The following is a 25,008-nucleotide window of genomic DNA, read 5'->3' as shown; positions in this document are numbered from 1 at the left end:
AACTTTTCGCGCTAACCATTGACTCACCTGTCTTTTGTGTGGGCTTGTGTTGATCCTCCATGGCTGACTCAAAGAAGCGTTTTTTATCGGAAACCGATTTAGGCACTTTAGTCGGAGTGGGTTTGGCTCTAACCTCTTCCTGCTGCTCCTCTGCTCCATCCCTGCTGGCAGGTGTTGACTGCAAAATGGCAAAACGTTTTTGTTAGCAACTCAACGCACACACACAAAAAAAAAAGAGAAATCTCAAGGATTTATTTAACGAAGAAAAAATCAATAAACAGATAAAGCTGAAACGCTGGCAGCACTCAGCCATATTTTCAATTAAATGACTGGGAAAAACTGCAATTTTCAAAGCGAGCGCTGAAAAATCCGAAATGGCCATAAAGAAAATTGATGGCACTACACAAGTTTATTAAAAAGTCAGGCAGGCGGCAGGCAGAACTGGTTACGCCCAGAAAGGGCGTTTCGGTTCGGGTTTAGCAGGATCAGCCATAGGCTGGCTCAATCATAAAGTGACCAAGTCGACATTTTTGGGTCTGTGCTGCTGTGTCCTGCACTCGGGGCATATAATTTACGGTTGGGTGTGGGTTTGAGTTTGGGCTGCGATTTGAGTTCGGATTGAACTGGAGAGGGCGCAAATTACAGCTGCGTGGGTTAGAACGGAACGAACCAAACCGGAGCTGGCCATTTATCACCCAAAGTCGTGTGTACTGTCGGTTTTATGCTTTCATGCAATTCCTCGTGCTGGGCAACATGAGACACAGTGGCCAGATAAAGCCAACCCGGGCTGGATAGTTAGGGCCTGCAGAGCAACGATGACTGCGACTACGACGACAAAGTCATTAAATGGCAGCAATCGGGTGGGGAAGGACAGCGGGGGCAGAAGAAGGAAGACCCTGTCCCGAGGACCCAGACGAAACAAAGGCAAACAGGGCAAAGGCCAGCGTTAAACTGCACAAATTGCAACCTTATACCAAACTAGTGGGGTTCGACTCGACCCTCCAGCCAGGAGCAGTAAGAAGCAGCCAGACCATCAGACACACCAGTCCGAGAGCTCATAAATAAACCAAGCCGTAGAACCAAGGGCGATGGCGTGGAGGAGTGGAGGGCAGGACAAGTGCATGGGGAAAAAGTGAAAGCAGCAGGAGTGCCAGCTTAACTGAGCTGTATTTTTAGAAGAGAAATTAATTTCGTATCGGATTTTTCGATTTTCAATTAAAGTCAATGCGCAGAGCCAACAACATGGAGGAGTGGGGCAGCTACGGAGCTGGTTTATCAGCATCAGTCTCCAGTGCTGGAGGAGCTGCTTTTTGCCCTGCTCAGCAGTCCAGCTAATAGGAATTTATTGAGCCATGAAAGTGTTGAGAATGTGTGTGTTTGTGTGTGTTAACCGATCCCAGAGATGTCCCAGTGTGTATAAGTGTGTGAGGGCCAAAATGGCCAGCGCATTAAAAGCCAATAAGCCATTGAATTATTCAGACCATGCGAGCAGTGTTAGTGGGTGAAAGATAAGGCGTTGATAAGGGGTAACCAACTCTTTTTTTTATCGCTAGGCAATTACGAGTGCTTTGCGATAAGATTGCAACAAAGAGAACCCAGCATGGGACATTAAAAAGGGGCAACCAGACGACGTCCAAATCAGTGCAGGGCCAGGTGCGAAAGCGACAGGTCGCCAGGCAGTCAGTGCCTGCCTCTTGGCCAATTGGGGTCACGGCGCAATTAGATACAAATGCTAAGTGAGTCAAGGTCACTGGCCACACCACTTGGGTACTGGGTTATCGCTCCCATTCAAGCAATCGTTTTTCGAGTACTCAAAGCCTTGTTTACACAATACATGGCCAGGGGGACAAGACAAAATGAAAAGAGCCCACGAAACGCAAATAAGAATAATACGCAATGTTTATTTGCCTTAAGGTATGCAATTAAAAATGTTCAGCTTGCTTCTTTGTCTTGATAAAATAAATTAGCATTAAAATCAACTTAGCAGCGCTAGGGCGAAATTAACTTTATAAATTGTAAAATTGTGTTTTCTGTCTGTTTTTCTGTTACTTCATTTTATACTCAGGTATTTCTCTTCGTTATACTACTTATTTATTCGTTCGTTTTTCGTGTATTATTTTCCTTCCCCTCGTTTTTCTTCGTATTTTCGTTTTTTTTTTGTATTTTGTTTTCCCAAAACAAAAGGGAATAATAAAAATGGGCAGCGGCGGCATCAGCAGTAGCAAAAATTAATGGCCCTGTGGGCGTGGTAACTGCAGGTAGGCGACCATAAGCAGCCAACTGTTTCAATCAACGTCAAATTAAACTTGTCCCGAGACTCGGGGGGAGGCAGCCAGGTGAGCGGGTGACAGCGCGTGCAGGAGCAGGAGGACGAGGTGGCGCCCATTAAACTTCAACCGCTTGCTGCTCAATTTCAACTGCAATTTTGTGGCAAAGTAGGTAGTACACGCTCGATGGGGGTCGAGGGCGTCTCGAAATTCAACAAAAAGTTGCATCTAATTAGCAGGAAAGGTGTGCCACCCAATCTGCCAGCCCGCCTGCCTGCAAGTTCAGCAGGTTCGGAGCTCAGACACTACCCACAAATCAATCAATTTAAATTGCGAGCGAGTGGAATGAAAATATTGAAAATTGCAGTCGATGCCAGAAACAAAGAGAGCAAGAAAAACGCAAGGGGCTGGGCAATTTAATTGATGGCAAAAAGGTGTTAGAATTTAATTAAAATGTATGAGCAGAGACATTGACGAAAAGAGAGAACGAGGTGGTTGTGGCAACGGGAATGGGAAGGTCCTGCGGTCAGCTTAGGAGCAATTAAATGCATCGTCATCGTTGAAAGCCACCGATAGCAAGTGGTTGCATGGCGGTCTACCGGAGGTGGATCGATTTTTGAAGAGGAATAAATCTAAAATCGCATTTGGCGGCTATTCCTCGATATTTTTGCTCCATTTTGGTTTTGAAACCTTGAGTTCGCTGACCAATAAAGCTCTTAGATTTTATATTGATTTATTGCTAAAGTAGTTTTGCATTTAGTATTTATTGTTATGGGTATTTCTTGTCACTATTTTGTTTAAGGTTTTATGTTATTGGTGAACTCACTTAAGAAGATTTTGTACTGAAGTATTTGTAGTGGAATGGGCTGATATTTTTACAATTTTCAATGCCTTTTGAAAGAAGTTTTAGTTAGTAGTATTAACTGAATGTTTCTTTGGAAATACTTTGGATTTATTCATGGATATCATTCCGACTCTAATTCACACCGTTGTCTCTTTGCCAGTTGGCGTCGTGGGCGTTCGAGGTAGAGCCGGCTGTTGCCACGCCCCCTCCAGCTGCGGCTGGGATTGGGAGCGCAGCTTGAAACTGGCCATGCCCCTCAGGCCATGAGGCTTTTGGGCCACTGGCGGCGGAGCGGGGGCGGTACGCAACTTGGTGGGCTTCAAAGGTCGCTTGGGAGGCAGAGGAGGAGGAGTGGGCGACTTGGATGCGCGACAGGATACCGAAGTGTCACTGCTTCGACGCGAATCAAAGAAGGAGGTGTTACTGTAGATGGCCTCCTCCTCGATGGTGGAGTAGATCTCCTCGGCTGTCTCGTAGTAACTGGATGGCACACCACCTTCTCCCAACGACGAATTTTTGGTCATAAGAAGCGAAGAGCTGGATGAGCCGATGGAAAAGGAACTGGTGCTGTGGGCCAGCGAGGAATTCGAGACGCCAACGCGAGCAGTGGTCATATTTTGGTAATTGCTATTCGCATCGGGACTGACAACTATTTCCGAGAAGGTCGGAAACTTCATGGCGGCATACGAGGGCGTGGGTGAGGTCACGGTAACGGGCGGAGGAGGTGGTGGCCCCCGCCGGGGCTTGGCACTTGATTCACTCACCGTTTGCAGGTAGAGCATTGCTGGCGAGGATTTGTCGGCCACCTGGTCGCCGGGCAGGAGTACCAGGTTGAAAAGGGGCTGTTTGGGGTCGTGGGACGAAGTGGGGGAAACGGTCTTAAGGGTGAGCGTGTTGGGCTGCTGCGGTTGCGGCAGACTGGCATACTGCACGGGCAGTATCTGGGCCGTGGGAAAGATCTGGGTGGACGACCCGGCGACCAGCAGCTGTCGTTGCGGCGAATCCATCAAGCGGTTAGTGGCGCCACCAGCAGAAGCAGCATTGGAAGAACAAGATGGAGACGTGGATGCGTTAGCGGTTAGTGGTGGCGCGAACTGCGGAAACTGCGGCGGCTCATGCAAATGACGTGTATGTTGGTGTTGGGCAGGCGGTGTAGGCGGTGGTGGCAATGGCAGGCTGTCAATGTCGGTGTCGAAACTATCTAGAAAGGGATTCGTTACCGAATATCCGCCGCCGACAATGGGTACAGGTGGAGCGGGTTCGTAGGGGGCCCTCAACTGATTCCTCAGCTCGTTCTCACGCAGCAAATACTCGCGGTGCTCCTGCGGCGAGACCAGAATATTGTCCGGTGAGTTCTCGTGCACGAATTCGTTGGGCCGAAGCTGCGAGGGCGTCGGCGGCAGGGCCTCCATGTAGATGGACTCCTCCGCCTCTCGCAAAGTTGGCGTGCTTGGTAACTTCGGCAGGGTGGCGAAATTCACTGGCGGCGGTGGTGGTGATTCCCTCGGGCGACTCGGTTTCGTCTTGGTTGACACCCTGACGGGAACTTTGGCCTCCACGGGATGGATCGTATTCGTGCTGGCATCGTGCTCGAATACCGTAAAATCACCTTGTCCCACATCGCTGGCCTGGAATGTTTCCAGTGCTACATTTCGCACCAGGTTCGCCTTCTTTAATTGCGGTTTTGGAGCGGTGGGTGGAGGTATCTTTGGCCGCGTGCCGGTAAGGTTCTCCGTGGACTTGGAGATCACTGTGTTGGGAGTGCTGCGACCGCTGGATAGTGACTGGGATTGCTCCAGCAGATCCTCACTGGATCTCGAAGACCCAAAGAAGAACTGCTCGCGTGTGGAGCGCGGCGACCGAGGCGATTTGCTGACCTCCTTCGCTATCCGCGTGTACTCATCATCCTCGGAAGTGGGATGACGGAAAGGATTTTCCCGCTCCAGTTCGCCGGGTCGATCCGGGGAAGTGGCCCGTGAAACGCGCTGAAGTTGCGGCGATTCCACATCACGGATGCGTGCCACTGCTGGCACAATGGGTTCAGATTTTTCCAGCGTGGGGCACGGGCTGGTTGCCCGCAATATGCCTTTCCGTGGCAGACGATTACGACCCGATCCTCGAGTATCCTGCTCTGAATCGTAGGCCCTAGTATAACCATCTGGAGTGCGGGAGCGGGATCGCTCGTAGTCCGATCTGGAGCGCTCGTCTCCACTGAGATCGAAGCTTACAGACTTGCGATGACCACCGTATTCAGGCGTACTGCGTCCCGATCTCGATGGTTTGTACGGCCGGCAGTCGCTTTCCGAGTCACTGGTATATCGGCCACGTCGACGGTCGAAGGTATCGGAATCAGTGTCTGCATAGGAAGGTGGTGACTGCACTTCCAAGGGCGGAGAGCTCTCCGTGTCTTCTTCCTCCTCTTGGATAGCGTCGATGTCGTCCAGCCGCTGGGAATCTGCGTCATCGTCATCCTCATCGTCCTCGTCATCTATGATGTACACGGGCTCCGCCTTCTTGGGCTTCGCCTGGGTGGCTTTGCCAGAAGTTCGATTCTCCTCCTGCGACTCCAGCATCTGCTGGTAGGAGTAACGTGCTCCGGGTGCCAGGCGATCTGGAGTCTGGGTGCCTCGTTGCTATTAGAGTTTGAATTGTTGGTGGATTGCTCATTTAGTTCGGTATAGATTCGTTTTAGTTTGGGTTTTGGTTTGGTATTTTTCGAGTGCAACGTCATCGCACACAAGCTTGAAACACAAATTGCAGTGTGCAACGTTAATGGTGAGTGGGTGAAATGCTGGTGAAGTTCTCGGTAAAAAAGTGGGGATGAATGCGGGTGCGCTTTATTTAGTTGATGATGCTTTGGTACGAACGACACACAAAAAAGTTGTACTATTCTGTTTGGTTTTGTTTTTGGTGCTCCTTTGAAACCTGCGTCCATTAGCCAATTACCAGTGATTTTCTGCTTGATGATGAGGTGAGTGACTGCGACTGCGACTGGGACTCTTCTGGCCAATTTGCTGGGTGATGATTTTGGGTTGGTGAACTCGGCACACGATGACGATAGCGAACAGCAGCGATACGAAAATACAGAGAGATAGCAGATACGGAGACAAAGACGAATCACATGGCAAAAGGAAAATAACGAAATCAAACGAAAACTTTCCCGAATTAAACTTCTTGACCGAAAACTAAGGAAGTTCCGAGAATCCAATCTTTGGTCTCCCCAAAAACTGAAATGCAATTAAAAGTTTGACGCATTTGTTGAGGTTTTTATACGACAAATACATTAAGATTTATTGACATCAAAAATGCACACTTTAAATTCCATTTAGCTAGCTTTTAATTTAACTATCATTAGGTAACAACGAAAGTGGAAAACTCAAACCTAACCATTTGCATAAAGGATATTCAATCAATGTACGATGTGAATTCGGTTTTAACTATGTGGTAACAGTTTAGTAGATACTTTAAAAAGTAAAAAAAATATCCCTAGTATAGGTATAGCTTGGCTCTTTCAAAAGGTTATAACAAGATGCCCTTTGTCATCGGCTTTAGTTTTTGTCGGAAAGATTCTATTCTTCTCTTGAGTATTATTCAGTTGCATAATTGGACCTTTTGTGTGTGCTTGCCACACGTTGTTACACATTTAGTAATATATAGTGTGGGTGTCTTCTGCGTGTTATGTAGTAAACAGTTTTCGTTTCACATAGTATAAACATCGAAAGACTATATGTATAAGTGGAATACTTTATGCCGCAAAATGGCGACAACATTAGAGCATTCCGCGTTGATAAATACATTTACAAATTTTCGGTACTGAGTTCCTTTCATCTCAACAATTGTCTGGGATGCGTGGAGGTTGGAGTGTGAATTTGTTGCTGTTCGTGTTGATAAGGACACACTTTTTAACAATCGGATGGGAGGGGAAAACAGAGTTCTAGTGAGAAGACATTGAAACCATTTGCTGAGTTGAGAGCGTTCGGATTTTGATTGAATTTCGAGTGGGGGATTACGGGACGAAAGCGCTATAAGTAGTAACTCTTGGCCCTTTGAACACGCTTCCTCAAATCCTAGTTTGTTTATTTGTATTTTGTATATATTGCAACTCCATCGGTACAAATACAATAGTAGAGCTTGTACACCCAAGCTGTTGCCTCCTGTCCTTTCATTTTGGCTGCTAGCATTTGTATTCTGTCAGTTTAAACTAAATATTCAGTCTTATGGTGATAAACATCCGCTTGTTAAGCAATGCGCTGCTCAGCAGTAAGCTGCAATGAAATCGATGGCGGGCGGAAAGCAACAGAAAACCAACGGAACAGATTGCAAAATGGTTGAGAAAAACAATAAGAAATGTTATAAATAAAACAAAAATAATGAAAAAAAAATCAACAATTTGTTGAAAAGCGCGCACATTATTGCAGGAATTCAGAAGAATGAAAGAAGAACAAGGACGAGAAGAAGATAAGAGAGACGTTTTAATGGAAATTTTCTTTCTGCAGTTTTTGAATTATTTACATTTATATTTATTATACGTGCCATCTATATAGTAAGTATATGTTTGTATATATATGTAATGTGTGCCCGATTTCTTTCCCTTTTCGTTATATCGTTTGTTCCCTACTGCTTTCAATGCAAATTCAAATGGGGCATGCTTTAAAGCCAACAACAAACAGAACCACATCAACGTTAAAAATAATAACAAGGCCGCCTACGCAGTGGGGGCAAAGGTACCAACGAACGGTAACAGTTAAGACGCAAACTGAAATGAATATAATATGAAAGTAGCATAAATAACAACAGCAACAGCAAGAGCTACACGAACGACAACGAAACTCAACAAGAACAATGATCAGAGCGGGCCAGACCAAGAAAGGCGTTCTCAGAAAGCCAGCAGCAACAGCAGCCAATATGCTAATAAATAATAAATTGTCTGCTGCCATATCAATAAATGTGGGGCCATCTACTCCACTTCTCTGCCAAAGGAGCGAAGGAGCAGCTCAGAGGAGCTGAGAGAAGCTAAGCGCAAGCCCGACACGCATGCAGAACAAATACATAACTCATACGCCCCCTGGTACAATCGGCCCACATAGATAGGCTATGATTTTTTATTCATTTTTAATTCAAATGCAACTGAACAAAAAAATCGCCTTAAAGCAGCAACAAAAGTACGTAAAACACGAAATGGATGTGAAAAACGATGCTGCTAGTGTTTACATGAGAGAATGAAAGTGCTTTCGAACGAGTGGATGCAATGATTATTTTGCTTTAGTTACAGTCAGTAGGTTTAATGGTCTGATGCTATTATTATTTATTTATTACCTGTGAATTCAGTTGAAAATATATAGCAATGATTCCCATTCTATTTGGTTTTTTTTATTCCCTTTTTTTCAACTGGCATCACATGCCAAATTTATCACAACAACTGTTTTGTGACCTTTGTGGTTTGTGAATATGGATGGTAGTAGTATGGTGTTTTTGGTTTATCATCTTATTTCTTTGTATACATTTTAAAATTTTTGACACACACACGCACGCACTCCAAGCACAGGACACGAAATGTCAGTGACAGGACAAAGGCATTAGTGAAGTTACACAAACACATAACAAGCGAAATACGAAACAAAAATCAAGTTAAGAGATTGGTCGGGTTTAGAGTCGAGTTTTCTGTTGGGGTGGCGACTGTCGGTTCGTGTTAGCTGTTACATGGGTGTATCTGTATTTGGATCTGGATCTGAGTACCCAAACTCGCACACAGACAGGTATTTTACACAAACGAATGGCACACGCACAAATATTGAAAGACGTACATACACACAGACATTAAAGCCAAGACAAGAGACGTGCATCCACGGTCAGGTGGGTACATACCTGTAGTTGCGACTCCTCCTCTTCATCCTTCTCCGTAGAGGTCCTTTGCGTCTGTGTCTGCACGGCCACGGCAGGAAGAACTGGCGCTGAGCCGGGCGTGGATGCAGGAACAGCTGGAGAAGGAGCACCAGTCGAGTTCGCTGACTCTGCTCCAGCGATGGGAAGAGGCGCCGCCGGCGTTGTGGGGGTGGTTGGGTTCGTGTCGAGCGTATGCTTCGATATGACAACCGTCGTCGTCTTCTGTATCTTATCCTGCTCGTGGTGATCCGATGGCGACTTTGGTGGCACGGTGGTGAAGGCGTCAGCCGCGCGTACAATTTCCAGCACCTAATTTGCAAACGAAACAACGAGGCATAAGTTTTCACAGAATGTCCCAAGGCCAGTCCAGTCACTTACCTTCTCCTGGGTGCTCTTCTCCTGACCCAAAGGCGCCAGCTGCGTCTGCTGCTGCTGTTGTTGTTGTTGATGGGCCTGCTGTTCTGCGTGAATGAGCGCCACGGTCTGGGTGGCTGGCGTGTCCGGTGCTGTTAAATCAGCAGATGCCACTGGCGCGGCTGTGGGTAAGGGAGTTGTATTGGAGGTGGCAGCAGGTGGTGTGGGCGACGAGGCGCCATGCACCATGGCAGCAGCAGCTGCCAGGACCGATTGTCCAGTTGGCTGCTGTGCATCTGGCTTCTGCGAAGCGAAGACATCGAAGTCCTATTGGGAAATGGGGAAGTAGCTATTAATGTCATGCCCAAGTCGCTCCTTAACTTTTGTACGCACCTGTCGCAGACGCTCATCCTCTTCGTGGTCCAAGCTGGATACACTCTGACTCTGGCTCAGTTCCGATCCCGTTTCCGATGCACGCGAGCCTGGACAAGCAAGGTAACAGGGGAAAAGTAATTTAAGAAAGACTCAACTAGGTCGATAAGCTCAAGATTACGTACCTTGGCGACTGCCACCGCTGCAGGATGCAGACGAGTTGAAGCCAGTGCTCATGCCGCCGGCCTGTCCAATGGAATGAATTAAATTGGACTTGTCGTAGCCTTTGCAGACGACCAATTGAATCTCGTTGCCAGCGTTGCGCAGCACATTGACCGCATCCTGGTGCGAGGCGCCCAGCAGCGAGTGTCCATTAACCTCGAGCAGACGCATGCCCACCTGAAGCAAAAGGTGTAGCAGCAAAAGTTTCAATCAAGCTTTTCCCTAGACAACAAAAGGTGGGCGAGCCGTAATCGCCCAAGACAGGAGCAGTACGTTACCTTAAGCCTTCCGTCCCGTCTGGCCGCACCGACCGAGTTAATTTTGGACACGAAGACGCCTTCGTCGGAGGGATCGGCGGGATTACCGCGCTGGCCATTCAAGCCGCCCTTGATGTGCATGCCCAAACGTTCGCCCTCCGCCTTGCTGAGTAGCACTTCCTGCGATTTACAATTAACAATTAGGAAAGAATGGAAATGAGCATGGACTCGGCTTAAACGCTGACAAATAACAATTGGGACTCTCATCAGGTCGAAACAAAGCAAACAAAATGTTTTGGAAAAGGCATTTGACTAATTGCAAATATTTCCTCACTGAAAGCCAAGAGGAGCTTACCTCTGTTTTTACATAAACTACTTCTATGCTCTGTGCGTTTTGAATTTGTTTGTGAGCAGTGGCAGAGTATACAAAAATTTATTATAGAGGAGGAGTAAGAAGTAGATCCGAAGCGTATATACATATTTACAGTACAAAAGCAGTCTAAAATGGGCTAATAAGGACTTTGCCAGACCACGAAACTTACTTGGAATCCTGGCGGCAGTGGGTCGTGTTGAATGGTCAGCTTGATTTCATCACCTGGCTTCAGCAGCTCCAGAACCGCATCCTGATGTGTGGCCTTGGAAACATCCGCCTCGTTGACTTTCAATATGCGATCTCCCATGCGCAGCTTGCCGCACTTGGAGGCAATCCCGCCGGGCACAATCTGTCCGATTTAAGGAGGAGAAACCCCAGGGGTAATTGTTATACTCATAAATGGCCAAAAGACTTGAAACTTTCGAGCAAGCAGCTGGCTTAGTTGGCTGCTTATAATGAAGCCATCCTACGAGCCACTGGATTTTAAACAATTGTTCTGCAGCAGCAGCGGCAGCAGCTCATTTGCATTCGCAAGTTGCGGCCACTCGAGTGTTTTAATTCGAAAACTTTTTTGCCAGCTGCTGCTGCAGGTAATTGTTAGTTAATCTATCCGTCTGTACTTACGTGCGATATGAAAATGCCAGGCTCTCGAGTGCCGAAGGGCACACAGGAATGATCCGTGCCGCCGATGATGCTGAATCCCAGGGAGCCCTGGTTCTTGGGCAGCACAACCTCCTAGAGGACAGACAATTAAAAATCGTGTTAGCACATCACAAAATTAACACAGATCAATGTGCCTAACACTAAGAATCCTATTGAGTCTGCCGTGTATTGGGTGAGTCCATGGATGAAGGGTGCTCATGTGCTGGCGTTCAATGGTGGTGCAAAATTGTTGGTGATATTTATATTAAAATGTACATACAACTTAAGGGGGTTTCCCCTGGTGAGACACGAAAACCAAGACAAGCCAAGCCAAACACCAAAAAACAAAGTCATGCACTTATGTCGAAGCATTCATTAAACATGAAAACCGAGTAACAAGAGTGATTCACATTCAATAAATAATGAATACGTTTTGTGCTGTTCTTATGAATAACTTAATTTTAGATTACACAACATGCAAAAAGAGTGGGAGAAACCACGCCCACTTCATGCTGAATTTTCCTGGCTCACGCATTTTCACACAGATTTAAACAAAGCTTTTGCGGCTCCTGTGATTGAGGTGAGCATCGTTTAGCTCAAGTGCTGGCATATTGCAACATCAAAGCATAATATTTCTGTTTTATATTCATTGCCGGGAAACTCGGAACTATCTCCTGAGAGCTGACATATCCACAAAGGCTCATTCGTGTCAAAATGCCAAATAAACACATGTACCATACTCGGCTAACTGCTAATAACTCTTGCCAATTACCTCGAAGAAATTGAATTCTTTCGACTTCGAAGCCAACGGATATCTCGCTCCAAAGCGGAATGCAAACGCAGAAGGGGAAAGTAAATTAAAAACAATTAAATGTTTTATTTATCAGTGCCCCGGAGACAGACACACGGATGAAGATTGCGAAGGCAAACAGAAATATTTAAAGTTTACTTATGGCCACACTCTGCTGCACACAAAATAAACGCTGTTGGGAACTCTTGTGAGTCATTTAGAGTTTCTAAATCTTTTTTCGGCATGCGCTCACTTTATTATTTAAGGATATAGTATGCATGCAGCATAGTTTGCCGGTTTAGTTATTTATGCTGCAAGTGGCAAGTGACAAAGCTGGCCACATACACAGAGTCTCTGGAATTTCTTGCCGGGATTTGCATCACGTCGGCAATGACACTCGAGTGAAGAGTGAAGTGAGTAAACCATTCTGTCGTTCAAAACGAAGGCGCTTTTCCGCTCACTTCAATAGATTCGGTTACTTCCAAAGGACACTAAATATTCAAGTGTTGGCGAAGGCTATCAAAAATTATAGCAGCACTTAGTAACAAAAAATATAGATTTAAAAACCCCTTGAAAGCATTAAGGCTAATACCCACTTAAATGGATATTTTTGTTGGTTTCAAGTTATTTGCAAAGGAAACATAAGCCAGGATTTTTGTGGAACAGTTGGAAAATTATATTTATCCAGTGTTAGTAGAGGGAAAGTTAACTTAGTACAGAAACGAGTGGCATACCAAAGTTCTTCCACATTTAATTGAATTAAATTGAATTGATTAATCGCTTAATTGTAGTTTCCAGCTCCGTGCCATAACCAACTTAATCCAATTCCATCTCAACTGCTACTCAATTAGTCGGAGCAATCACAACTCTTGTAAATGTGCATGTTTTGCATAATGCTTGGCATGAAACATAGATGAACTCAGCGTCTCAAACGGGGGGCCTCTGACCAATAGTTAAATCAAATCGTTTGCAAAACGCACATATATTTATTTAGCAAATTCAAATTGAAAATGGGAAGCGCGGCCAATAGGTCAAAGTGTGCCAATTGTAGGGAGTATAAATCATAAATTAATTTAGAATTAAATTAAATCAATTTTGGTGTGTGTTGTTGTGCATCATGTACGGGTGGATTGTGCGTGCTTATGTGCGGTAACGAGAAAAGCTCGAATTCCGTGCCTGGATACACTATATAGGTATTTCTTTTTTTTTTACATATTTTCAGGACATCTGAGCTACAGGATAATGTGTGTCCGTGTCCGGATAACTTTGCTTGTGACTTTTACACAACGATTCATTAACTCTTGGACTCTGGGCAGCGACTGTACGCGCTTCTAGTGTATGCGGGATGTGGAGATAGTCACCTCACTGATAAGCGGCTCCGCCAACTGATTGTCGGTGATGCGCGTCATCACCGTCTCCGTGAACGTGGACTTGGTGATCGTCTCGGTGACGCGGCCAAGTTCGGTGGGTGCCGCCGGGAACATGGGCAGATCCGGCTGAGGCTTATTCACATTCACCGTGACGGCACTCACGCCCACCTCGTTGGGTTGGGCCACATGCACCTGATGCTGACTGCCGCCGCTGAGGAAGTGTGCCGGGATCATCGCCTGAAAATCATCGCTGGTCAGCGGTCGCAACGAGGAGGGCTGCTCACGGTCGTGGTTGGGTATGTACGTTGGTTGTTACGTGGTTTTTGGATTTAGCAAAGTTTTCGGAAATATCGGTTTTAAGCAAGTTTTTGGTTTTTGGAGGGGGTGGTGGTTGATCAGAGAAAAAGAAACAAAAATATGTTGGTTTTTGTAAATTTTGGTTTCACTTTTGATGATGGGCTATGAAGCCATCGTTAGATCTAGAACTAAGCTAACGTGCCTAACTATGAATCATTAATCATTAATTTAGATACATTTCTGCAAACGCCTCCTAGCATTTTGACTCTTTTTCTCGATGGGTGCTTTAAAGCTGGGACATAAATCGGTGCAAATCGGTCGATAATAATATATATATTCGACTATGTATGCAAAATGAGCATATAGCATATATTGGGAGGACAGACAAGGCGCACAGGGCACATGCAAAACAAACACAAACAATTTCGTTATACATACGAGTAGATGAGCAAATATATAGATCTAGCAGCTAGGGTTATGAGTAATTGATAATCTGGCGGAGAAATGGATTAGCACATATTAGGTATCTTATGACTATTTAGTGTGTTCATGTTTAAGTTTTGAATTTTGGTTTTTGGACGCCAAATATCAACAACAATTTGCTTGGACGACTTGCGCTGCAGTTTTTTGTTAATATAACATTTAAATTTTGGCTACTTACCTTTTAGGCTGATTAGAAATATAGGTAAGATACTGCAGCGCAAGCATATACATTTTGGTTTTATCTTAATCCTACCGACTGATCATGATTGTAGAAAACAAAAAAGTAAGCTAACGAGCTTATGGGCAACATTAAAATGACGTGCAACTGGCTAAACAGGAAACTAGACTATAGTCTACGCAACTACTAGTTAGTTATCCAACTTCCTTACCTGAGCCTCGCCAGAATCGGCACTGGTGGTGGAGCCCGCCCCAGTGTCTCCATCTCCCATTGGAACGGAGTTGGTGCGACGGGGAGCGGGCACCGGTTGCCCCGTGGAACTGTCTATCGTGGCAGCAGCAGTGGCAAATCCATTGGTCTTGCTGCTGGGCAGAGTGTTATTATTGTTGCTAATACTAGCTGGCACAGTGGACTTCGGTGTGGGCGTGGTCGTAGCCAGGGTGTTGTACTTGTACGGCTGCTCAACTTCCCCCACCGATCGGCTGAAATTAGCTGTTGGAAATAGAGGTGAGAAAACCATTGGTTATTTAAAGCGCATGAAGAACACAAGTACATGAAAACCAATGTTCAATATTTTCGAGCAATAAGTTGCTAAAGTTCAAATCTATTGATTACCCACCTGGTCGGTTGGCCAGATATCCGGAGGGGCTCAAAGAGTTGAGCACTGCCGGACTTCGCGGACTTGTCGGTGGTTCCAGTGGACCTCTGTACTCGCGTTGCAACACCAAACGCACAAATCGCTGCGGCTCAGTCAAACAGGCGACGGCTGCGTCATGATGGGCTTCAGTCATATCGTTGCCGTTAATCTGTACAGGGAAATGCCATTAGCCTGGGTCAGAGATTGAAACGTCCGGCTCTGGAACGCCTCCCACTCACCGCCATCACTCGGTCGCCCACCATAATTTTCCCATCGCGGTACGCTAGTCCGCCCTCCGTGATGCGGGATATGAAAATGCCATCGCAGTCGTCTTTGAACGGCGGCGACCCCTTTCCGCCAGCAATGCTGAAGCCCAGTCCTTGGCCAATCTGATCGCGGATGAGCGTTGTGTGCAGCTGGATGTAGCTCAGTGGCGCCTCCTGGAATGACCGCACATCGAAAACCAGAAATCAATCACAAATAGTAAGAGACAGTAGAGGGAAACGAGTGAAATGTCAGAGATGTGGATTTGGTTAGGGGTTTTCATGGATTACACACTCTGCCATTCAGTAGCAATCCGTTGGGCGCAGCAGACGCAGCAGGCTGCACCGTTTCTGCGGCAGTGGGTGTGGCAAACACGTTGCCCGAATAGCTATGCGCTGGGGCCACCTGCTGAATGGGCTGCTGTTGCTGTTGCTGTGGGTGCTGCTGTTGGGGCACAATTTCAATGGGTGCCGGGATGTAACGCTCGTGGCTAATGGATGCAGCTGGAGGGGCATCCGCCACCAGTGGTCGCGTCTCAACCGAGATTTGGGACACACTGCCATCCTCGCTAAACACGGGGTGGCCAATCAAGCGAGTCACCTCACGCTGTACCACCAAAACAAGTACGGCACCGCAGGCTTTCAACACCTGCACCGCTTGGTAGTGATCCGCATCCACGACAACAATGCCGTTGACCTTGATAACCTTGTCGCCCACTTTAAGGCCAGCCAGATCAGCGGGTCCCGCCTCGGTAACCCTTGATATGAAGATGCCATCATCGTCACCCTTAAAGGGCGTTGAGCCCTTGCCACCGGCAATGCTCAAGCCCAATCCAGCTGCAGTGCGCTCGATGTGGATTTCGTACTGCTCCAAACGGAGCTCCGTAACGCCATCCAAGTTGTCTGGAAGAAAGAAAAATATTTACTTAATATCAGAGATTTATGCGGAAATATATTTATATTTCTAAGTCCCCGAATTTTTACCATAATGCTGCCTCTGTCTCTCGTAATCCCGATCCACCGGATCATAGCTGGTCACAATCCGTACTCTTTTGCCCTTTCTCTGCAGTGATCCACTGGGACTCCGATTTGAGGAGGCCAGTGAGCTGCGCAGGCTGCTCATCGCCGGACTATTACGACCACTTCCAGCTCCGGAGTAGCTAAAGTTGCCGTTGCTGCGCTGGCCATTTCGGGGCAGGGTGTTGTTGCCCTCTTTGACTTTAATTTTGACATTGAACATGGTTCGCTTTATTTGCTTTTTATCTGAGTGCACTTTTTAATATAGGCAGCTGCCAGGCATCTTGTCCAGACACCGTGTGTATGTTGTGAGGCAACCTATTTTTTATTTGACTGCACTTTTTAATATGCGAAGCTAACTTTTAACGCTACCGAGTAGCTAAAGGAGCGCAATCGATCTGTGTCTGCCAGAGGAATAGATAAAAGCACGGACTGCTGGCTAAGTGGGTAAACCATATGCATCCATTCAAGTGCATTGGAACGGAAAACCCCATCAATGCGATAGAACATCAGTGAGATTACACATTTATTGCGTTGATTTAATCAAATTTGAAACACCTCTCACGATACAAATAAATAAAAGGATTCGTGTTTAGCATAAATTTTGCCATGATGACATTTAAATTGAATGACCAAAAGTTGGCCAACAGCATCTGGTACTTGGCCATAAACAGCAGTCAATGAAGCGCTTCCACCCACTAGAATCAGGCATTAAAGCAACGACCTTGGATGAAACCCCTCAAGTCCCCCAGCTGAGAAAACGACTTTGTATAATTATTAAATAAATAAACAGACAGTCTGCCAGAAAACTCTCAGACGTCCCTCAGGTCGAAAAAAAACAGGCTGAGAGGCAGGTGGTTTAAGGAAGATGAGTACCAGTAACTTTTCCCTTTTCAGAAGCACATTTATTGCTTTCGTTTTCGCTATTGCTGATTTGCACTCAATAAATCCGTCGGCACTTTGGCTAACAAAATCATTTTCTTTTCCCCAACCCAACATCCACCGACTGTCAAGGATTCGCCAGGATGGCGGGATGGGGAAAACAGAGAGTCGGCTCTTGAGACAATTTCACTCTGTAATTGTATGCGAGTTTTCATGTTAATCAATGCATAAATGAAAAGACAGGGGCACTCAGCTCGAGCCTCACCTCCATCGACTCCTGTCTGCCTGTCAAGTCAACATTAATATTGCCGGATTTCAGTCTACTACACCTGCAAACCAACATTGCCATTCACTCAATGTACCATTATTGAGTTTGGTAAGTTGAGTGGGGTATTCAGCAAAATTGAATTTCTTTGCTTACAGACCCAAATTTGTTTGTGCTTCATAATTCAACAATTTCAATGGTGTAGAAGCTTAAGCGAAGGTGTTGTGGCAGCAAAGTATGCTGTTTAAATGTTTTAAATACCAACAACTCATCTCTTTCATTCTCAATTTGACTCTCTGAATTGCCGGACAAATGTGTAACCGAAAGATATTTTTATGGATATGTATACATATATTTCGCCCCCACATGCATACGTTCGGAATAAAGCCATCTTTTCATGCTTTCCACCCAGATGAGTGGGAGAAAAACGGTCCGAGACAACAATAACCAGAGAAAAAGCCATAAAACAAAATAAGATTTTTTTTTCCGGGGGAGGAGAGCAAATGACACGTGCTGTGTGTGTTTTCATTCCGGTTCCTGAGGACCCCGGAATGTAGGCAATATTTTGGCGGGGCAGGGCAGGGAAGTTTTAATACGAGCTGGAACAGGAACTGCACAAGAAGGATCGCATAAGACCATTTGTTTTCCTCATATTTCTTATCAGACTTCTTATTTTACTGATTGCCAGAGTGCCTGCGAACTTTTTGCGGCACCCACTTAAGCGGGCATTTAAGCATTTTACGATGACATCACGCGTGCAGCTCAATGAGGTGAGCCCCGAACGAAGTAAGGCCATCGTTTTTGTCCTTCGTCACCCGTAAAATAAATGGCATAAACATAAACATATAAAAATTTAAAAACACCAACAGACGAGGAGAGAGCAACTCGTAAAACGAAGAGGTGGCAATAAGAAATGATGATTCCCCGATTGCATTAGCATTTGCACGCTGGTTATGAATCGCAATGGCAATCGCAAATCGGAATCTGCTGCCAGCTGACAAATGCCAAAGTCCAAATCAATGGCACGGGTCGGGAATCCTGCAGCTTCGCCAGTTCGCTGCTCTCTTTTTGTTTTGTCATTTATATGTAAATGACCATGTGGCAGAAGTCATCGTCTCTGTCCCTGGGAAATTAGACTACAGCATGGACACATGCCAAAAGGCAGAAATCATATTTCACTCGACTATTTTTTTTCATCACGGCATTCTGTGGCCAAGATGTGGACGGCACTCTCCAGGAGCTTCAACTTGTCACATTTGTTATGACAAATGGAAACAAAAAAATTTCCATGCAAATTTCGCTTTCCACTCTGATGGAATTTAAGCCAATGACCGCATCGAATCAATCGATTTTAATTACCCCGACATTATCAATGGCAAGAGATCAATGCTTCCAGTGCGCTTAAAACGACTTAAAGCCCTTTTGGAATCCACGAGATCTGCATTTTTTGTGGTCTTATTTTGTTTTCGGGCGCTCATGGAAAATGCCATAGTTGTGGAGTGCTGGCAGGTTCCATGATTAATTGCCGACCAGGTTAAACGGCGGGTAGCGATGCTGCAGCCTCTGACAAATTGCGAGTGTTAAGCTTTGGAAATCAACAAAAACGACCGTGCGACGTCCGCTTAAATGTGGCGACAAAAATTAATGAACAAAGTTTTTATGGGAGCATCATAAAATCACCCAGGAATATTCCGACAACAAAGCCATACTAAGCTTTCTCCATCAAAAGTGTCTGTTCTCTTTCGATTTTCACTAAAATGGAGCGATGTTTTTTTAAAGGGGTGTGCGTTCAAAACACTGCTATCTAATCAAACTTTGGAATGCCTAAGCCAATGTGATAAAGCAAAACAAGAAGGCCCAAAAAGGGGGTGGAAAATGAAACAAAACGAAACCGTAGTAGTAAAACAAACTGGCGATAAGGTAGCTCTGAATCATTACGAAATTTTTGGACACATACGTAGGAACATTACAAAAGGGGAGACCAACCCAGCCTAGAGTACAGCAAAGTCAAGTGGTAGGTAATGACCTTGGTCCACCTGTCGTATGCGTTATTTCCCGATATCAGTGGGGCAGCACAGGTTTGCGTACTGATTAATGTGCTTAAAACGAAACGGATGATATCATGGGCGCGAAGAGCGCTTTTGGTAATGAAAACAGCTCGGTGTGCGTTCATTTTGATTGCATTTTGAGGGCAACAATTCAGGTCGTCACATTCCCGCATCCATGTTTGTTGACAAACCAATGTTCGCTTGGTTTGGTTTGGTTCGGCTTGCTGGGACACAGACAGCCACCTCAGTGACAATTACTCGAATTTTCCACATTTCCATGCTATCAACATGGCGGCGAAAATATTGGAAAATACGCAGTGAAATTCTTTGACCCGAACAGGCTCCTCGCTTCTCCGCTGCAGCTGGCGTTTATTGCATTTTTGTTTGTTTTCTAGCGCGAAAATGGGAAGACGCTTTTTTTTCCTATTTTTTTCTCCTCTTATTTTAAGGGGAGAGAAAACTGTCACGACTGATGACAGGGGGTTGGAAAAATTCTACCACTGGGGAGTGGAGGTTTAAACGATAAACTTAGCATGCAACTGTGAAAAACACAAGGCCTGAGAGTTCAAGGCTATGATTCCATTCGCAAAACTTAAACATTCGGCAAGCCAAAATCCAAATCGAAATCGTGTTTGTTTGATGCCCATGATAGAAGGAATGCCAACAGCAAATAGTTTAAATTGCTGTTTGCACAAGAGCTGCAAGAGAACAGCAAATAATAATGCATACTTTGTTACATCAGTGATGAAAAGGGCGCAGCGAACAAACAAACCGGAAAACCGACAAAGAATCATATATAAATATATGTACAAGCACATTGACGAACACGCAACATACTGCGGGAAAAATTCAATAAGAATCCCATGCAATCAACGATACAATACATAAATAATGAATGCCAATTGCCTTGAGCGTATCAACGGTTTATTTATTGGCCAACATTGGTCGACTCGGACGGTACCATACCATTCTATTTCGAAAGAGAAGGTAGCCGTGCTTTAAGAATCCTGCAGGAAATGTGCAGCAAATGCAGCTCATTGTTTGCCGGAATCCAGCAAAAAATTTATAAAAATAGAGCACATGAGCGTAGAAATGTCAAAGGAATTGTGCAAATGTTGATTGTATTGCCGAAGCGGTTGCAATATCTTGCCAGAAAAATCTGTGCAAAGGCGAAGGAAATTCCGGGAAACCGGATATGCACACAAGCGAACCGAACCAAACCAAGCACACTTTTCATGTTTGCCATCTGCAAATATCCAACAGAAAACCCGGCAACGCTTGCTATATAAACAAGACTAAATTTACTTTCAAGTAGCTCATTTTCGGGGATATTCACTGCAGCCGATATGCAAATAGTGATGGCTACTTGGCCCAAGGGGTTTCCCTTCCTTCTGTTCCGCTTCCCAACCTTGAACACTTGAATCGACGGAGAACTGCAGCTGAAATTCAATTACGGCCTCGGGCTATCATACGCTGCGTATGCGCAACGTGAGAAACTTTCCAGACGAACGACCCGCTGCCTCCTTCTCTACACCGCCATAAAGGAATTATGGCAGACAGCAGACAAAAATCGATAACAATATTCGCTCGGGACAACAAAACACGTAAGCAGAAAAAGTAAAGCCGAAGAAAATACATTTCACACTCTCCTCCGGAGAAGTATTTAACAATGAAATGTTGTTTTCCTCCGCTTTTATGACTAAGTCAAGGCGTTGATATTTGCGTGAGAAGCTTCTGCTATTGTTATTGGCCAAGATCTCGGTAGTCTTGGCTATAACTCGCTCTCTGTTTTGAATGCCAACTGAGAAGCAAACAAAAATAATAAAAAACCGTATAATAACAAGTGCAAATATACGTTGAGCTGCTGACGAATGTAGCGCGTCTCTCGCGACGTTGACAAAACGCAAGCGTAACTGAAGAATGACTAAAGCAGGCGGCGAGTGGGCCAAACGCCCAGACCCGGTCGCAAAGTCTGGCAATTGCACTCGATGTGGTCTCTGGTCTCTAGACTCTAGTCTCTCCGTAACTCTCTTCTCACTCACAGTTTTCCCAGGTAGCCACACCAATAATGAGGCAACTCATTTCGGTTTCATTTGCACCACATTTTTTATCGCCATTCGGCGCTCTCTTTGCTTGTTTACCCTCTGTTTTGAGTGAGGTTTGCACAGTTTTTCTACTATCTCTGCTCATTTTTTTTTATCAGCTTTTGCAAGCTGATATCGTTACCTGATAAGCAGGCAAACACTACGTGCCTTGCCTATTTATAGGCCATGTTAACGCTCAACTGTTGCGTGTATTTCACAAGCCCAACTCGGTTTCTACACCTGTAGTATTCCGCTGGCATAACGCGCTTTTAATCGACTTGTCTCTCTTGCTATTAACCTCTCTTTTTTTCTGCTGATATAATTATGTCGGAAGTACTGCCCCATTGATGAGGCATAGACCCAAAACAAAAAAACGATTGGAGTGTATGTATGTTTGGTTGGCGTGTGGAGAGCTGAAACAATTAAGAAGCAGCATGGGTGGTCCCTTTGTGGTTTCATTTTGCATCTAAAAAGTGGTCCGAGAGGATGCCAATTAAGTTTCCACTTCAGTGTCTGCTCTTACGGGTCACCCAGTTGGCAAATGAGTGAAAATTACCAGTGCCCGCCCACTTTCATATCGATTTCCCATCAATGCCTGGCTATCCCAAGCTGCACCCAAAGCACTTTGGCTGTTTTGGACACAGTTCTCAGAGATAGAGCAATATAAATGTAATTAATTGAAACAATTTTGGTATTTACCTGGGTCGGTGCTAGCCTCTGCTGTTTTCCCAGCCGAAATGGGCGAGAGTGAGGAGTCGAAGGGATGCTGCTGCTGGTTCTGCTCCTGCTCCACTTCTAGCTGCTCCTCCTCCTCAATTGGTGATGTCACTTTGCCGGACAGCGAGTGCTGCGGTGTGGTATCGTTCCGCTCCTGGGTGGCTAGGGCATTGGCCAAGATTTCACTGGCCTGCTTATCGGTTAAATGCTGCACACGCTTATTCTTCAGGTGATGCGGAGTATCCCTAAGTAAGAAATTATATAGTATTATATTATTATTGGTAAATAGTAAAAATAGATCCAACGATCTTCCAATAACTAATTTAGATTAGATTTATTAGATTTATATTCATTACCTTCTGTGTAATTTGGGTGGCCTCTTGTAAAAGTCATCATCTTCGCCCTCCACTTGAAAGCCCACGCGGCGATCGGATTCCTAAGATGGAGATTTAAGGGTTGTAGAAGGAAATGTTTTATTTACCCATCTTAAAACATACAAACTCATCCTCCTGCTCGTCATCGTCCTGGACCTCATCACCTCCACCAACAGTGGCTGCTAATTCAGCCACCACAGCTGCTGTTGCCGCCTTCACATTGTTGGCGGTGGAGCTGGCTCCCTCTGAGCCACCCTGTACGCCGGTTGGGGCGACTGTCGTCGTGGTTGGACTGACTACACCCACAACCACTGGTTGCTTGGAATTTACACCAACGATTGGTTGCTGCACTGGGTGTGCCTGCTGTTGGTGATTGTTTGCAATGGTTCGGGTCTCGGTTGGGGTCTCGGCTAACTTGGTGCCGTTCTGGAGAAGAAAAGGGACATTTTTATTTACTTGACTCTACATGGCACTCTACAGTTCCTCGACCAAAGTTCGTAAAATTAAATTCTACACAAGGCAATCTGTAAAGTGTGTGTAAGTTACAATCTAATCTTAATTGTTTAGAAATGTATAATTCTATAATAAACCCAGTTAGTTTTGGTCTATTACTACTCAAGCTACTTAGCATCTAGTCTTAATTTTAGGATTAGTATACAGCCAAAAAAGCATGACAACGTATGAAAGCATTCGTATATTTGCGGTGGAAAATGCTTAAATGCCTATCGATGGAAACACAGCAGAAGCTTGGCATTCGAATCGTATTTAGGACCAGAACTCACCTCCTCCGGAAGGGTGACCAGATTGGCATGCTCCTCGTTCCGACTGCGCTCCACCTTCAGCTTCTGCGCCTTGGCCTTGAGATCCTTGGGATGCGGCGTGTTCTGGCGCACGAAGGGCGTGTCCTTCTCCTGGGTGGCCTCCTCCGAGAACTTGACCACGGTGCGCGACGGTTCACGCTCCTCGAACGGCTCCGAATCGGATTCCAGGTCACGGGCTGTTTCAGGGGCAAATCAAACGAATTCCATTAGCATATAAATCAACAGTGCAACGAGGTGTTTTGTGGGGTTCAAAATGGCTTTGGATTAGTGAACTGCTTGCCCATGCACACACTTTTAATACGTAGTTGGGAGATATATATTTATGTACATACATATTATACATATGAAATATATGTATACAACGATATTTATTATATACAAACGGACTTATATTCAAAACGTTTAATGGTCTACGCTTTTGGTTTTGCACAAATCAATAAATAAACCACACATTAAAACTACGAGCAGGCAAACCACTATTTTTGGACGCCGCAGCGTAAACATTTTGGCCAGATTCGCCAGGTCTGCTGGACCAACCGAGTCCACTGCCTAATCCATCAAGTGCTTATGAGAAGTGTGCGCGCCGTAAACGGGTAAACAACATAAAAGTTGCAACATGTGGGGGCAGGCAGGCAGGCAATCAGTGCTCCCCACCACCCGAGAATCTCAGATTCCAAAACCCCCCCGAACCAAAGCCACCGGCGGCCAATCAATCTATCTACGCAGCAAGTGCAGGGTATGGATGGCTGTTGCGGCAATAAACAAATGCAAATCACCGCTTTTTCGAGGCAGGAAGTGCCACTGGCTGAGCCCAAGTAGCTGCATCCACAGCCACATCCACATCCACGCTTGCTGAATGTTCGGCGCAGTCGTAACTTACAATCGTTACCGATTTTAGCATAGGCAAACAAATTCAGTGGCCCCACAGTGGGGAGTCTGAGCTAAGTAAGCGCCAAGATGAAGATTTATGCAAATAGAAGACGACTTGTAATGCCAATGACAATAATAAGAGGCCATTTCGTGTCGGGTGCCCCGCATTTAAAATTATTTCCTCTTGTTTTTCTGTGCCCGAGTCCCATGACTTTAATTGGATAATTTGAGCATAGCTTACATGGCTCTAAGATGTGCGGGGTAAACAATAATGGCGACGTGATCTTGAAACTATTCACACATCCGTCCAAATTGGTTGAGTTATGTGTGTTATTTGTGTGTCCACTTAATCCGTCATTGACCATTGATCGCTTGATCGGTTGCAAAGCTACCAGACAAGTTGTTCTCCAAATATGCTGATGATATTCGCTATTTATAGGCAATCGTATAGGCCAAACCTTGTTTCGAAGCTAAATAACAGTTACAATATCTACTTATACATTCATTTCGATTGGGAAGCAACTACGCCACAGAACCGAAACCACAATAGCAACATTGGTAACAACAAATACAGGTTGAATCATGCGGCACTCAATCAGTGAAGACTGGCGATAAACGAATATAGATCTAGGCCAGCTAATTTACATATCTACAGGTATTAATGTATATAATTTATTCGCCTTTTGAACTATAAAAGC

General features: G+C 45.3%; 1 protein-coding gene across 32 annotated transcripts in view; it reads right to left on the bottom strand.

Annotated features, from left to right (window-relative positions):
* Positions 1-25,008, bottom strand: part of LOC6617056 (protein lap4) — a 59,930-nt gene that overhangs the window by 13,816 nt on the left and 21,106 nt on the right. For 10 of the 32 annotated variants that reach the window (XR_004362061.1, XM_032721614.1, XM_032721623.1 and 7 more), the window contains 18 exons: positions 23,402-23,616; positions 22,743-23,045; positions 22,602-22,681; positions 22,228-22,490; positions 15,528-16,135; positions 15,209-15,409; positions 14,952-15,138; positions 14,544-14,824; positions 13,366-13,650; positions 11,197-11,307; positions 10,742-10,921; positions 10,221-10,379; positions 9,906-10,119; positions 9,742-9,830; positions 9,373-9,675; positions 8,977-9,303; positions 3,876-5,744; positions 28-178 (listed from right to left, as the gene is read on the bottom strand). Coding sequence is in view for 31 of the 32 variants with exons in the window: in XM_032721614.1 (XP_032577505.1) it covers positions 28-178; positions 3,876-5,744; positions 8,977-9,303; positions 9,373-9,675; positions 9,742-9,830; positions 9,906-10,119; positions 10,221-10,379; positions 10,742-10,921; positions 11,197-11,307; positions 13,366-13,650; positions 14,544-14,824; positions 14,952-15,138; positions 15,209-15,409; positions 15,528-16,135; positions 22,228-22,490; positions 22,602-22,681; positions 22,743-23,045; positions 23,402-23,616 (5,826 nt within the window). In the remaining variant the exon portion in view is untranslated. Of the gene's footprint in view, positions 1-27; positions 179-2,148; positions 5,745-6,369; positions 7,377-8,976; positions 9,304-9,372; positions 9,676-9,741; positions 9,831-9,905; positions 10,120-10,220; positions 10,380-10,741; positions 10,922-11,196; positions 11,308-13,365; positions 13,651-14,543; positions 14,825-14,951; positions 15,139-15,208; positions 15,410-15,527; positions 16,136-16,216; positions 21,227-21,299; positions 21,354-22,227; positions 22,491-22,601; positions 22,682-22,742; positions 23,046-23,401; positions 23,617-25,008 lie in introns of those variants that run through there. The other 22 variants (XM_032721625.1, XM_032721629.1, XM_032721630.1 and 19 more) reach the window with 11 other exon arrangements.

This window comes from Drosophila sechellia, chromosome 3R, assembly GCF_004382195.2.
Source record: "Drosophila sechellia strain sech25 chromosome 3R, ASM438219v1, whole genome shotgun sequence".
Lineage (NCBI taxonomy): Eukaryota > Metazoa > Arthropoda > Insecta > Diptera > Drosophilidae > Drosophila > Drosophila sechellia.
The sequence above is the reverse complement of the archived record's forward strand: the minus strand, read 5'-3'. Positions and strand labels throughout refer to the sequence as shown.